This window comes from Camelina sativa, chromosome 6, assembly GCF_000633955.1.
Source record: "Camelina sativa cultivar DH55 chromosome 6, Cs, whole genome shotgun sequence".
NCBI lineage: Eukaryota > Viridiplantae > Streptophyta > Magnoliopsida > Brassicales > Brassicaceae > Camelina > Camelina sativa.
Window position 1 is genome coordinate 11,937,965 of NC_025690.1, and position 12,266 is coordinate 11,950,230.

General features: G+C 34.4%; 2 protein-coding genes and 1 pseudogene across 5 annotated transcripts; 2 read left to right on the forward strand and 1 right to left on the reverse strand.

Annotated features, from left to right (window-relative positions):
* On the forward strand, positions 138-4,555 carry LOC104790986 (ABC transporter A family member 8-like). 3 transcript variants are annotated; one of them, XM_010516783.2, is made up of 18 exons: positions 138-249; positions 330-642; positions 709-773; positions 847-991; positions 1,087-1,206; positions 1,285-1,409; positions 1,519-1,677; positions 1,758-1,920; positions 2,013-2,138; positions 2,227-2,310; positions 2,395-2,741; positions 2,833-3,033; positions 3,157-3,266; positions 3,355-3,439; positions 3,528-3,656; positions 3,738-3,843; positions 3,935-4,023; positions 4,159-4,555. In XM_010516783.2, the coding sequence occupies exons 1-18, from the start codon at positions 178-180 to the stop codon at positions 4,435-4,437; spliced, it is 2,718 nt and encodes a 905-aa protein (XP_010515085.1). In that variant the 5' UTR covers positions 138-177; the 3' UTR covers positions 4,438-4,555. The 3 variants fall into 3 exon arrangements, with proteins under 3 accessions (XP_010515085.1, XP_010515084.1, XP_010515088.1); XM_010516782.2 differs by having other exon boundaries at positions 330-773; XM_010516786.2 differs by lacking the exons at positions 138-249; positions 330-642 and having other exon boundaries at positions 839-991.
* LOC104790987 lies at positions 6,894-8,793 on the forward strand (annotated as a pseudogene).
* On the reverse strand, positions 8,864-11,363 carry LOC104790988 (vacuolar protein sorting-associated protein 29). Of its 2 annotated transcripts, none has more exons than XM_010516788.2 (4): positions 11,219-11,363; positions 10,528-10,686; positions 9,850-9,987; positions 8,864-9,282 (listed from the first exon to the last, which is right to left on the reverse strand). In XM_010516788.2, exons 2-4 carry the CDS (start codon positions 10,657-10,659, stop codon positions 8,980-8,982), a joined length of 573 nt encoding a protein of 190 aa, XP_010515090.1. In that variant the 5' UTR covers positions 10,660-10,686; positions 11,219-11,363; the 3' UTR covers positions 8,864-8,979. The 2 variants fall into 2 exon arrangements, with proteins under 2 accessions (XP_010515090.1, XP_010515089.1); XM_010516787.2 differs by having other exon boundaries at positions 11,134-11,363.

Below are 12,266 nucleotides of genomic sequence, written 5' to 3' on the forward strand. Positions count from 1 at the left end.
CAATGACTAACAAGAAAATACAGTGCCATTGTCCAATACCTATATGCCACTTCAGTAACGTGTTATCTCAAGTCTTGATATTTTTGTTATTAAGCTACTAGATTAGTATGCACATCTAAGAAATAGAGATTCTTGAAAATTTATTCGAGTCCATCAAATCTTCTCACATTCAGTGTAATGGCGGATTCGATTCCTGCATGTTTCTTGACTCAAGCCGACGCTTTACTTAGGAAGAATTTAGTTTTCCAGGTATCAGTATACTTAAACAACTAAAATGGCTAAAACAGAGTAAGAACTTTACAATAAAGTTTCGTTTATCTTTGATGCAGAGACGGAACATATGGAGCAATATACGTCTCATCACGATCCCTTTCTTCCTCTGTCTACTTCTCCTTGTTGTCCAAATGCTCTTCGACACACAATTCAACGACGTTCATGGTCAATGTGGCTGCAAAGAGAAAGCTTGTGACTTAAGGTATTCCACTTCAGAGCAAGCAGCGTTTTGCGCCATTCCTAATCCACCACAATGGACTCCGTTACTTCAAATCCCAGCTCCTCAATACCGAGCCAGGACCCCACAACCGAGTCATTCTTTTCCTGCAACTTTTCTCTTCACCGGAAAGAATCAGTCCCTCGGAAAAGGTATAAACCCTAATGGGATATTAATTTTATTTTCTTATGTGACAATGAAATTGTTTGTTTTGACAGTTCTAATGGGAAATATGCAAAGCAAATCATCTGAATTTGATGGAAATTTAGCCAATTATGTCTTGGTAAGTGCAATGTAGCATCTTGGTTATACAATTTTGTGTTTTCTCGTTCTCTGACTTTATAATAGATATGCAGGGCTCATCATCTTTCCCTGCATACACCAATCATATGGACTCTGCTTTCATCTCAGATCTTCCCATTTATAACATCCAACATGAATGCTCACCAAACTCTTCTTTCTCAACCTTAACTCACCAATCACCTCTTGCTTTCCCTAAAGGTATACCAAAACAACTTCCCATTTACAATATCAAAATCTTAAAATCTTTTCAAGAATGCTCTTATAAAAACAGAGGATTTCTCTCTTATGTTTAGAGGTAAAATGTGTCCAAGGCTTAAATATGTGGGTGGATAGTTCTTCCGATGTGAACAGCGAGCTTTTTAAGGGCTACCGAAAAGGAAATCCAAACAAGAAGATCAATGAGTTTCCTGGAGGTCTATTCTCATCACCTCATCTCACTTCTTTGTAATAATAGCTAGTGTTTTATGTCTTAACTTCTTTGCATTTTATAGCTTTTGATTTTCAGAACACAAATGGCAACAATCTCAATGTTTCTGTTTGGTACAACTCCACATACAAGAACGATACAGTGGTTCGACCTATGGCTCTGATTCGAGTCCCTCGCTTAGTTAATCTGGTGCATTTTGTGCTTAACCCTTTACACAAACATAGATGTTATCATTTAATTACCACACAATCTTAATCTCATATTTGTATTTTTTTTTCTTTTTCTGTAACGTTTTCAGGCATCTAATGCATATCTTGAGTTCCTAAAAGGTTCTGAGACAAAGATACTATTTGATTATGTCAAGGAAATGCCTAAACCAGAGACTAAACTGAGCCTAGATATCGCCTCTCTAATCGGCCCACTCTTCTTCACATGGGTCATTCTGTTATTATTCCCTGTAAGTCTTTACACTATCAGAATGAAAACATTTTAAATCATTCTTCATTCTCGGCTTTGATCGGTTGAATCATATTATAGGTGATCTTAACAACACTGGTCTATGAGAAACAACAGAGGTTAAGAATCATGATGAAAATGCATGGACTTGGTGATGTTCCTTACTGGATAGTTTCATACACTTATTTTCTTCTGGTATCAATTCTCTACATGTTGTGCTTCGCTATATTCGGTTCAGCCATTGGTAAGAAGAATAACTCAAACTCTATCCAATATGTTACCTGTGAAATCTTATAATGTTCCTTGTCAGTTCTTGATGCTTTTAGTCTTCTGCAGGGTTAAACTTCTTTAGGCTTAACGACTTTAGTATCCAACTTGTGTTCTTCCTGATATACATAAATCTTCAAATATCACTCGCCTTTTTAGCCTCTGCAATGTTTTCAGATGTTAAAACGGCTACAGGTTTAGTATTTATCCCGGCTATGATTCAAGATTCGTCAAATTAACCAAGTTCGTTAAGAACTATTACATTTTTCATTTGAAATTTCAGTTATCGCATACATATATGTCTTTGGAACCGGTCTCCTAGGAATCTTTCTTTTCCAATTCTTCTTGGAAGATCCTCTCTTTCCAAGTAAGTTCTTAAACCCGAATCAGACCATTCGCTAGATTTATATATTATGATTCATCATGTGATTTTTTTTTGTTGTTACTCTAGGAGGATGGATAATTGCAATGGAGTTATACCCTGGATTTACTTTATACCGCGGGCTATATGAGTTATCACAGTCTGCATTTGAGGGAGATTACCGCGGAATTGATGGAATGCGATGGAGAGATTTTGAGAATAATGGAATGAAACAAGTTATTTGTATCATGCTCATTGAGTGGTTGTTACTTCTTGTTTCAGCATATTACATTGATCAAAGCACTTACTCTAGGAAACATCCATTCTTCTTCTTCCTACGACAAAACTCTTCAAAGAAGAAACAACATCACTACTTCTCTAACAACCAAACTTCAAAAGTTGTCGTTGAAATGGAAAAACCAGATGTGTGTCAAGAGGTAAATTAAGAGAGATAAGAAGATCAAGTTCAGTTTGAACATTGACAAGGATGAGTAAGATTTTGTATGCATCTTTTTTTTTTGGTGTCAGAGGGAGAAAGTAGAGCAGCATCTACTTGAATCATCGGCAAACTGCGCGGTTTTATGCAATAATCTCAAGAAGGTGTACTCAGGTAAGGATGGCAATCCTCAGAAAGTTGCGGTAAGAGGATTATCTCTGGCTTTACATCAAGGAGAATGCTTTGGCATGCTTGGTCCTAATGGAGCAGGCAAAACTTCTTTCATCAACATGGTCCGTACGTTTGAATATTAATCTTTTATGTCTAATAAACTCCAACTGTTAATGAGTGCAATCTCTCGCATCTTCTAGAGTCTAGACAACCTCTTTGGCATATGTACTAATGTTTCTGTGTAGATGACAGGAATCATCAAACCATCGTCTGGCACAGCATTTGTCCAAGGTCTTGACATACTAACCGATATGGACCGGATATATACAACAATTGGAGTCTGTCCACAACATGAGTAAATATCTCTATATATAATCTCTGTTCCTTTCTTTTACTTTGAGGCTGTCCTGTTTCTTAGTCCATTTCATTTGATTTTTCTGCAGTCTCTTGTGGGAGAAACTGAGTGGAAGGGAACATCTACTGTTTTATGGAAGGCTCAAGAATCTCAAAGGGGTTGTCTTGACACAAGTAACTTTTATGTTTTGACGAGATTGGTTTGTGAATGACTTGTGTATAAAAGTAAAAACTGATTGATCGTTTTCTCGGGTTTAATTAGGCTGTCGAAGAGTCGCTTCGCAGTGTCAACCTTTTCCATGGAGGGATTGGTGAGAAACAAGTTGGGAAATACAGTGGAGGGATGAAGAGACGGCTCAGCGTTGCCATTTCTCTCATAGGAAACCCCAAAGTAACTTGAAAAACCTCTTTTGGTATCTAAGATCGTCTATGATAAGATTATTTTCTGTAATGTCTTTTGTGGTTTGTCAAGGTTGTTTACATGGATGAGCCAAGCACCGGGCTTGATCCAGCCTCGAGGAAGAGTTTATGGGATGTAGTAAAACTGGCTAAACAAAAAGGGGCGATAATACTCACGAGTGAGTGTTCATATCTCCCTTTGGTTTGCCACATATATAATGTCATCATACAAACATACAAAAAGACTTCAGCTTTGGTTTTATGTTTCAGCACATTCAATGGAAGAAGCTGAAGTTTTATGTGATCGTCTTGGAATTTTCGTTAATGGTAGTTTGCAATGCATAGGCAATCCAAAGGAGGTACTGTATAACGAAAACACATCTTATATATATATATATATACTTAAAAATCGTTATAAACAGAGAGTAGCTGAATTAACGACCTATTTCAAAACCTGAACTTGAGCCAGTCTTTAACTAAAACCTTAATGACAGTTGAAGGGTCGATATGGAGGATCCTATATACTGACTGTGACAACTTCAGAGGAACACGAGCAAGAAGTGGAGCAATTAGTGGATACTATTTCTAAGAATGCAAAGAAGATATATCGAACGGCGGGGACTCAGAAGTTTGAGCTTCAAAAGCAAGAGGTGAAGATCGCAGAGGTCTTTCAAGCATTGGAGAAGGCAAAGATGATGTTTCCGGTGGTGGCTTGGGGACTCGCAGACACAACTCTTGAAGATGTCTTTGTGAAGGTTGCTCAAACTTCTTAGCTAATTTAACAACGTTTTCAATGTCTTCTATATCTTCTTGACCAATCTCAATCTTAATTTCATCTTATGTTAAACAACTATTACTCCAATTGATAACTCAACAAAATTCCATTATTTACTTACAGTGTTTTGATTTTCTAATTTTTCTTATATTATTTGATTTCTAATTAATTTTGTTATTACAAATATTTTTGTTCTACAAATGTCAAATCTTGTCCACTTTCTGACTCCTAAAACTTTATAAAAGGAAAAGTCATTTTGTCAAGGTTAGAGCTCATCACTGTATTTATTTTGTTATGGTATTAAATTGCATGAAAAATAAGTTTTTTTAGAATGTCACTTGCCCACAACAATTTTTTTAAATGCTCTCTTTCAATATAACCTTATTAAACAAATTAAAATATTGAGATACACTCAAATAAGTGTGTAACCTTCTAAATGTATATACAAAATATAAAATTTTACAAATATCTTATGAGATTTTTTATAACCTGTTTGTTTGTGGATGATTTAATAGAAACCATTTTTTTCATGCATTGGAGAGGGTAAAGATAATGTTTCCGGTGGTGGCTCGGAAACTTGCAGACAACTTTTGAAGATGTCTTTGTAAAGGTTACCCAAACTTCTTAACTAACAATGTTTTCAATGTCCTCTCTTGATCGATCTCAATCTTTTCTACGTCTTATCTCAAGTTCAAAGTCACAAATTATATTTCATATAACTGTCTCTAGCCACTTATATGCTCTTAATACGAAGGAAGCATGCATAATTGTATATACACAACCGGACTAAGAAAATTTGTCAACTAGTTTTATTATGATTTTTTTTTTTTTGACAATGACTAGTTTTATTATGATTGTGATTAAGAGAAAACAACTCTTTTTTAATCAAATTATTAAATTCATCTTGTCGTTTTTTGGTATTATTGACGTGACACTTCTAAGATTCTCAATTAATTTATATTACTCACCTGCGTTTTTGCTGTCTAAATGATTTTGTTATTAAAAACTACAGTAATACGACAAAATTTCATCACTTCAAAGATATGGCAGATAAAAATAGTATATACGTATATATATATATAGTGACTAATCCATTAATCAAAAAATGCATTATAAATTTTAAACAAATTTGTGACTGATGCAATAATTTTATTTTAATATACATGTGAATGTGGAATAGTTTAACAAATTTATTATCACTAGTTCGATTAGGCAACTTTTGAATTGATTTATTATCACTTTCTAAGATTTTCAACTCAAAAGTTGCCTGATAATAAATTTGTTAAACTATTCCACACTCACAATAGTTCTAACAACAATATTTTATACCAAACTATTATTACTAAATTTGTTATTTCTAACAACAATAGTTCTTTTTCGAAAGAAAAAAAAAAACAAGAATAGTTATATCTTACGCATCAGCATCATTTATTTATTCCGACCAAAAAAAAAAATTCAGCATCATTTATTTTCGTAAAGAGTTAATACGAACTTCTAAAAAGGGAAACTCAATGATCATGATAGTCTTCATTTTAGACGTAATATATTCCACGAATAATAAACGAGTCTCTTCATCTTATCCCTTTGTTATCGCTTTCTTAACTCTCATTTGTCCCTATTCCTATGCTTCTTGGTCTATTCTTCCTTTATCGATCAAAATAAAATTTACTTTGTCAAATTTTTTTTTTCTTTCTGAATAATAAGGAGACAAACGTTGAGGAAACCTATACGATTGCAGGAGCTAAGTTCAAAAACGTTTGGTATAAAATATACAAAACAAAACCTTCACCAACAATTGAGAGGCATAAGCATAAGAATGTTTTAGTTATGTCTAAAAGATAATTTATAATTAACTAAGTGGTTAAAATTTTCAACGAATGGTTTGGAAATTAAAACTTACTCTGGTTGCCAAAAACTACAAATTCATTTCGGATATACTTTTCAAACCAGAGAGTTCGTACAAATCAAAATTCTAGAAATTTTACCATTTAGGCAAGTGGTCCGTGCCTCCGTGGGAGGCATTTATGAATGGGGGACTTTGTTCGTGACCACGACGAGCACGCACACATACTAAAAACTCAATAAATAAAAAAAGTAAAAACGAAAGAAACATTCAAAAAGAGAGAAAATGTGTATATACTAAAATAGAATAAATCTAATCGTGATAAATAAATAAATAAATAAATAGAAGTATTCAAACAATACAGTGAGACGAGCACGCACACATACATCTTAAAATTATTTTTCTACAAAATAATATAGATTTTTCTACAAAATAATATAGAACAATTAAAAAATACTAAAAATGGTTTAAATGACTAATTTATTTTGTCAACTAAAATATCTTCTGAGCAAATCTAAATTACAAAGAAGATTCTTATAAAAAAAAAATATAATAGTCTCATCTCTCTCATCCACAGTAATATAAATAGGATACACACACATTACAAGAAGAAAAATCCAAAATTATCTCTCTTTCTTTTTCCATTTCTCTCTCTCTCTCTCATCACTCAATAGTAGATCTTGATTGATCTGAAAAAAATGGTGAAGAAGACATCGTCGTCATTACACGTTCTGAGTGTATCTGTTTTGATGGTGTTGTTATGTTGTTGTGTTGATTACAGTCTCTGTGAAAAGAAGATCAAAACCTATAAGCTCACCAGAGGAAACTTTAGTGTTACCTTCACTAACTATGGTGCTGTCATGACCTCTCTTCTCCTCCCTGACAGACATGGTCTCTCTCTCTGTCTCTTTCTTCCTCTCTGCCTCTTCTGATTTTTTTTTATCTGTTTTAAATCTGATATTTCTTATGATGATGATTCACAGGAAAGCAAGATGATGTTGTTCTTGGATTTGATAGTCTTGATAGTTACAAGGTAATTAATTAATTACTTTTTCCTGATCTTTTAGTTGTTATATCACATTTTTGGTCAAAACTTTGGGTTTTAATTTTAGATAGAACCTAGATGTTCGGCTCAAAAAGCATTGTCACGTTATTCGATATCCTCCACTTATATAATTAAAATCCAAAACCAATGACTCATCACAACCCACGTTGATATTAGGCTTTACTGTTAGAAATAACAAATTTAGTAATAATAATTTCCTCGGTTTTGGATATTTTTATTGTAGAATGATACAACTTATTTTGGAGCAATAGTGGGAAGAGTGGCTAATAGAATAGGAGGTGCTCAGTTCAAGTTAAATGGTCAACTGTACAAAACCAGTCCCAACGACGGCTATAACACTCTCCATGGTATTTATTACTTTTTATCTCAATTTGATCTCACTCACTTACTCCTTTGTTGGAAATTTCATTTATGTTTATTTAAAAACGTTATCACTAATCAATTTCTTACAAAAATCAGGTGGTACAAAGGGATTCAGTGATGTGATTTGGTCAGTCCAAAGCTACGTTCCCACTAGCCACATTACTTTCAAATACGACAGCTTCGACGGTGAAGAAGGTAAAAAAAAAAACCAAAAAGTACCATCTAACCCATAAAATTACTCTCTCCAATTTACCAACAAAATATATAACCAATTGAAATGTAATTTTAATTTTTTGGTTATTTTTTTCAAAAGGTTTCCCCGGAAACGTGACGGTGAAAGTGACGTACATGATCGGTAAAAACATACTCTGAGTTAAAATGGAAGCAAAGCCACTAAACAAACCAACACCAATCAACTTAGCCCTCCACACATACTGGAACCTCCGTAGCCACAACTCCGGCGACATCCTCTCCCACAAAATCCAACTCCTCGCCGATAAAATCACTCCCGTCGACGACACACTCATCCCAACCGGCGAAATCACCTCCATAGCCGGAACACCTTACGATTTCCTCGAGCCACGCGAGATCGGGAGCCGGATCCACGAGCTACCCGGCGGTTACGACATCAACTACATCATCGACGGACCTATCGGGAAACATCTGAGGAAAACGGCGGTTGTGACGGAGGATATCACAGGGAGGAAGATGGAGCTGTGGACGAACCAGCCTGGCGTTCAGTTTTACACGAGTAACATGTTGAAACGCGTCGTCGGAAAAGGTAAAGCGGTTTATGGGAAATACGGAGGTTTGTGTTTGGAGACTCAAGGCTTCCCAGATTCCGTCAATCACAAGAATTTCCCGACGCAGATTGTGAACCCCGGCGAGACTTATTTGCATGTTATGCTCTTCAGATTCACCGCTCATTAATCGGGTCGGGTTAGATCGAATCGGGTCGGGTTTTTAGGGCTTTTAATTATCACGATTAATAATAAATTTGGGGATCGATTTTATTATGCTTTTTAATCTCTTGTAGATGAATAATTCGACAAGTTCGTGGTAATGACAATAAAATTATTCGACTTTTGCAGCAAATTATTTCATTTTTTTCAAATTAAATATTAATTTTTTCATAATATTTGTACTATGTGATTCAATTTCCAAATTGTTAAATTAAAAGATTATTTTTCACAAGAAAGTACCAAATTTTTTAGGAGTGAGTTCAGACAAAAACATAAAACGGTTTCAGGTTTTTTTTTTTAAATGGACTAAGGAGCAGAGTTGGAGGTGGGAGGTTTCTTGAACTCGATCTTGTCGACTTTAACCTCTCCATCGATTAGCTCATAGACGTAAACCACAGCTCGGAAGCCGTCGATGTCCATAAGGACAAAGCTTGGGTTAACGTCTTGGTTAATGCTGCTGTAAGCTCCGGTGGCAGATCCCGGGTTGATGACCACTCCTCCTTCGTGTTTGTAGGCTGTGAACTGGTGGGTATGGCCTGTTACAAGTATGTCAACGCCGAGTTGTCTCTGAAGCATGGCGAGTGAGTCTAGATCACCCCATGGGATTACCTGTACATACAGCAAAATAGAGAAGCTCTTTTTCATACCACTGCAAGTAAGTTCATAAAGTTTAATAAACCATTGCTTACTAAGGAACGTGGAAGAACCAGAAAACAAAATTTAATGAGTACATAGAGAATCAAACCCTAAACGAGTCATCTCTTTCATAGTTTTAGTCTAAAACATTGACATGAAAAATCAACGGTGCTTAAACTGACTTTCCCGTTTACTATTCTTAAACACATTCTTTATCATGAATAGGCAAGTGTAGATTAGAGGCATCTAGACAAAAGCAATGTATCATTGTTTATCATATGACAATGTAAAGACTGAGAGAAAAACTATTTGATGTGACAGTCAGAGCCTGATTACATTATCATGCATGTAGCAATAAGCGAGCAAAAACTGAAACTCACTGGGTAAGGACACAAACCAACAAAGCAATGAAGTAAAGGCAAGCAAAATTTAGTTTTTAAATCGAAATTTTGATAAACAGATGGTGTATGATACAACTAGGGAATATTGATATGCTGCAACATGCTCACAATGAAATGTGCAAGAGAAGAAAAACTGAACCTGGTGGCCATGGCACAGTCCCAGCTTGAATTGACCGATAGTCAAGGTTTTATTCTCAGGGTATCGTGCATCTTCATCAAACTCCCCTCGAACTATATGCAAATCAGGACAGATAGTCTTCAAGTAATCATGGATTTCCTAAAACAGTCACAAAATGTTAAGCTTACCACAAACATAAACCAGAAAAGATTTCACAGCATAAGAACAAATCAGGTCTGCAACTTCTCTAAGATGGGTTATCAACTAAACGCCTCACAAACTTCTTTACACATCTTCCAACTAAAAGGGCATCACTGAATTCTCATAAACAACTAATCACTGCTGAGTTAATCCCTTCACAAGTCCATCATTGCTCAAGCAAATCTAAAACTAACACTGATCCAACCAAAACAGTAATGAAATTCCTCTTCCCATTTTCGACGACTCTCACACTACCAGGTATAAATTAAAATCTGCAAAATCCATAAGATGCAGAACAAGCTCCACATCAAACAATTGAGTCTCCTTTTCCATTTTCCGCTAAATCTCAAACTACCAAGTAAGAATGTAGTTCAAAACAACGCACAAACAAGACAAACTTGTAGTATTCAGAACGAAAATAGACTCTTAACCAAAATTTATATAATCAAAACAAAGCATGATAGAGATGTAAAGATTAATAATTTGAGAAAACCCTACTTTGATGCAGAGATTTCCAGTGCAGATGATGTGTTGAATCTTCCCAGGGACAAGCATTGATTTGAACTTAGGAGGTAGATCAGCTGCTCTATGGGGTACATGGAGATCCCCCAATGCCAATACCAGCACCATTCCAAACTTCCACTATAAATTATAAACCTTCAATAAAAACAAAAACCAATCAAAGATCAAAGTTATCACTTGTGACACTAAAGCATAAAGAATCTGGGTAGAGAAGCATATCAAACACCAAAAGTCAATGAGAGATCAAACAATAAAAATTGTGGAATAATTTCCAAATTCCTTCCAATATAATCACTACACCAACGTGTTTCAGTAGACTAAAACTGTTAAATTCTTTCCCAAAAATCGAACCTAAATAAGATTTAGTGCCAAAGCAAAGCCAACAAAAAAAAAAAAAAAAAAAATTGGTTTTGACACAATTAAGACAAAACCCAGATGTGGTNGCCAAAGCAAAGCCAAAAAAAAAAAAAAAAAAAAAAATTGGTTTTGACACAATTAAGACAAAACCCAGATGTGGTTTAACACAAATACTTCACCACTAGCTGCGTTGAAGAGACTAAAGGCTTGTTAATTGATTCTTACCACAGAAGAAATACAAAGGTAGATGATTTTTCCCCCCCAAAGGCCCAAAGTTATAAGCGGCAACTAAAGAAGATCGAGCTTTTACCAGATCAGGGGCTCAAATAAAATATCGAATCAGATTCGTGATTGAAGACAATTTTTGTGCTATGTTCGTCAGGGGGATCTCAGCGATCGCCCATGGAAAAGAAGATCCTTTATTTCTTCTTCTCTCTCTCTCTCTCTCATGATCGCTCTTTAGAGTTTCGTTTTTATTTTTTGTTTTTTTCTCAGCAAAAGAAACATAAACTACACGACGCCGTATGATACCCGGTTTCATCACATCCGTAGCCGAATTTGTAGAACCAAACCAAACCCACATTTAAACCGGATATAGAAAGTGTTTAGAACAAATTTTATCATTTCCCAGTAGTAGTAAGTTAAAAGTTTTGTCTAATGATCATGGTGATTGATTCGGATGTAAAATTTGACACCACCATGGAATTATACATGATCATATGAAAATAACAACAATTTTTTAAAAGGAAGAAAAGTTATACCAAGAAAACGAAGTTGAAGGGCGGATGATGTTATTATGAAGTAACCTAGTTGTTTTGTTTTGTGAGAAATTATGAAGTAACTTTAGTTGTTTAATATAGAGATGGAATATTTATAATCCTTTTCTTTCTGGGATTATAGTAATTTATAACATTTTTATAAAAGTAATTCATTAAAAACAGGTAATAATAATATTTGTTCTTTTAGTTTTGTAATTTATTGTATAGTTTTCTTAAAGATAATTTGTTATTATATTTTTAATGATTAGTAATTAATTATATAATTTTCTTATATAAATATATATTTTTAAAATGAATATTAATAAAATCCTTTCAGATTAAATTTATCAGTTTAAAAGAAGAGTAATAATAATACTTTTCCCCTTAGGGGTTAGTAAGTAATTGTATAGTTTCCTTCTTACAATATGTCTTTTTCACAAAAGAAAAATTATATGTTTTTCTTTCAGAATTAGTGATTAGTTGTATAGTTTCCTTAGGGTTATCATACAATTCTTTTTAAGACTGGTAAATAATTTTTGTAAGTGTTTAACTCTACAAGGAATATATTATTACATACAATTATTTTTAGGATTAGTAATT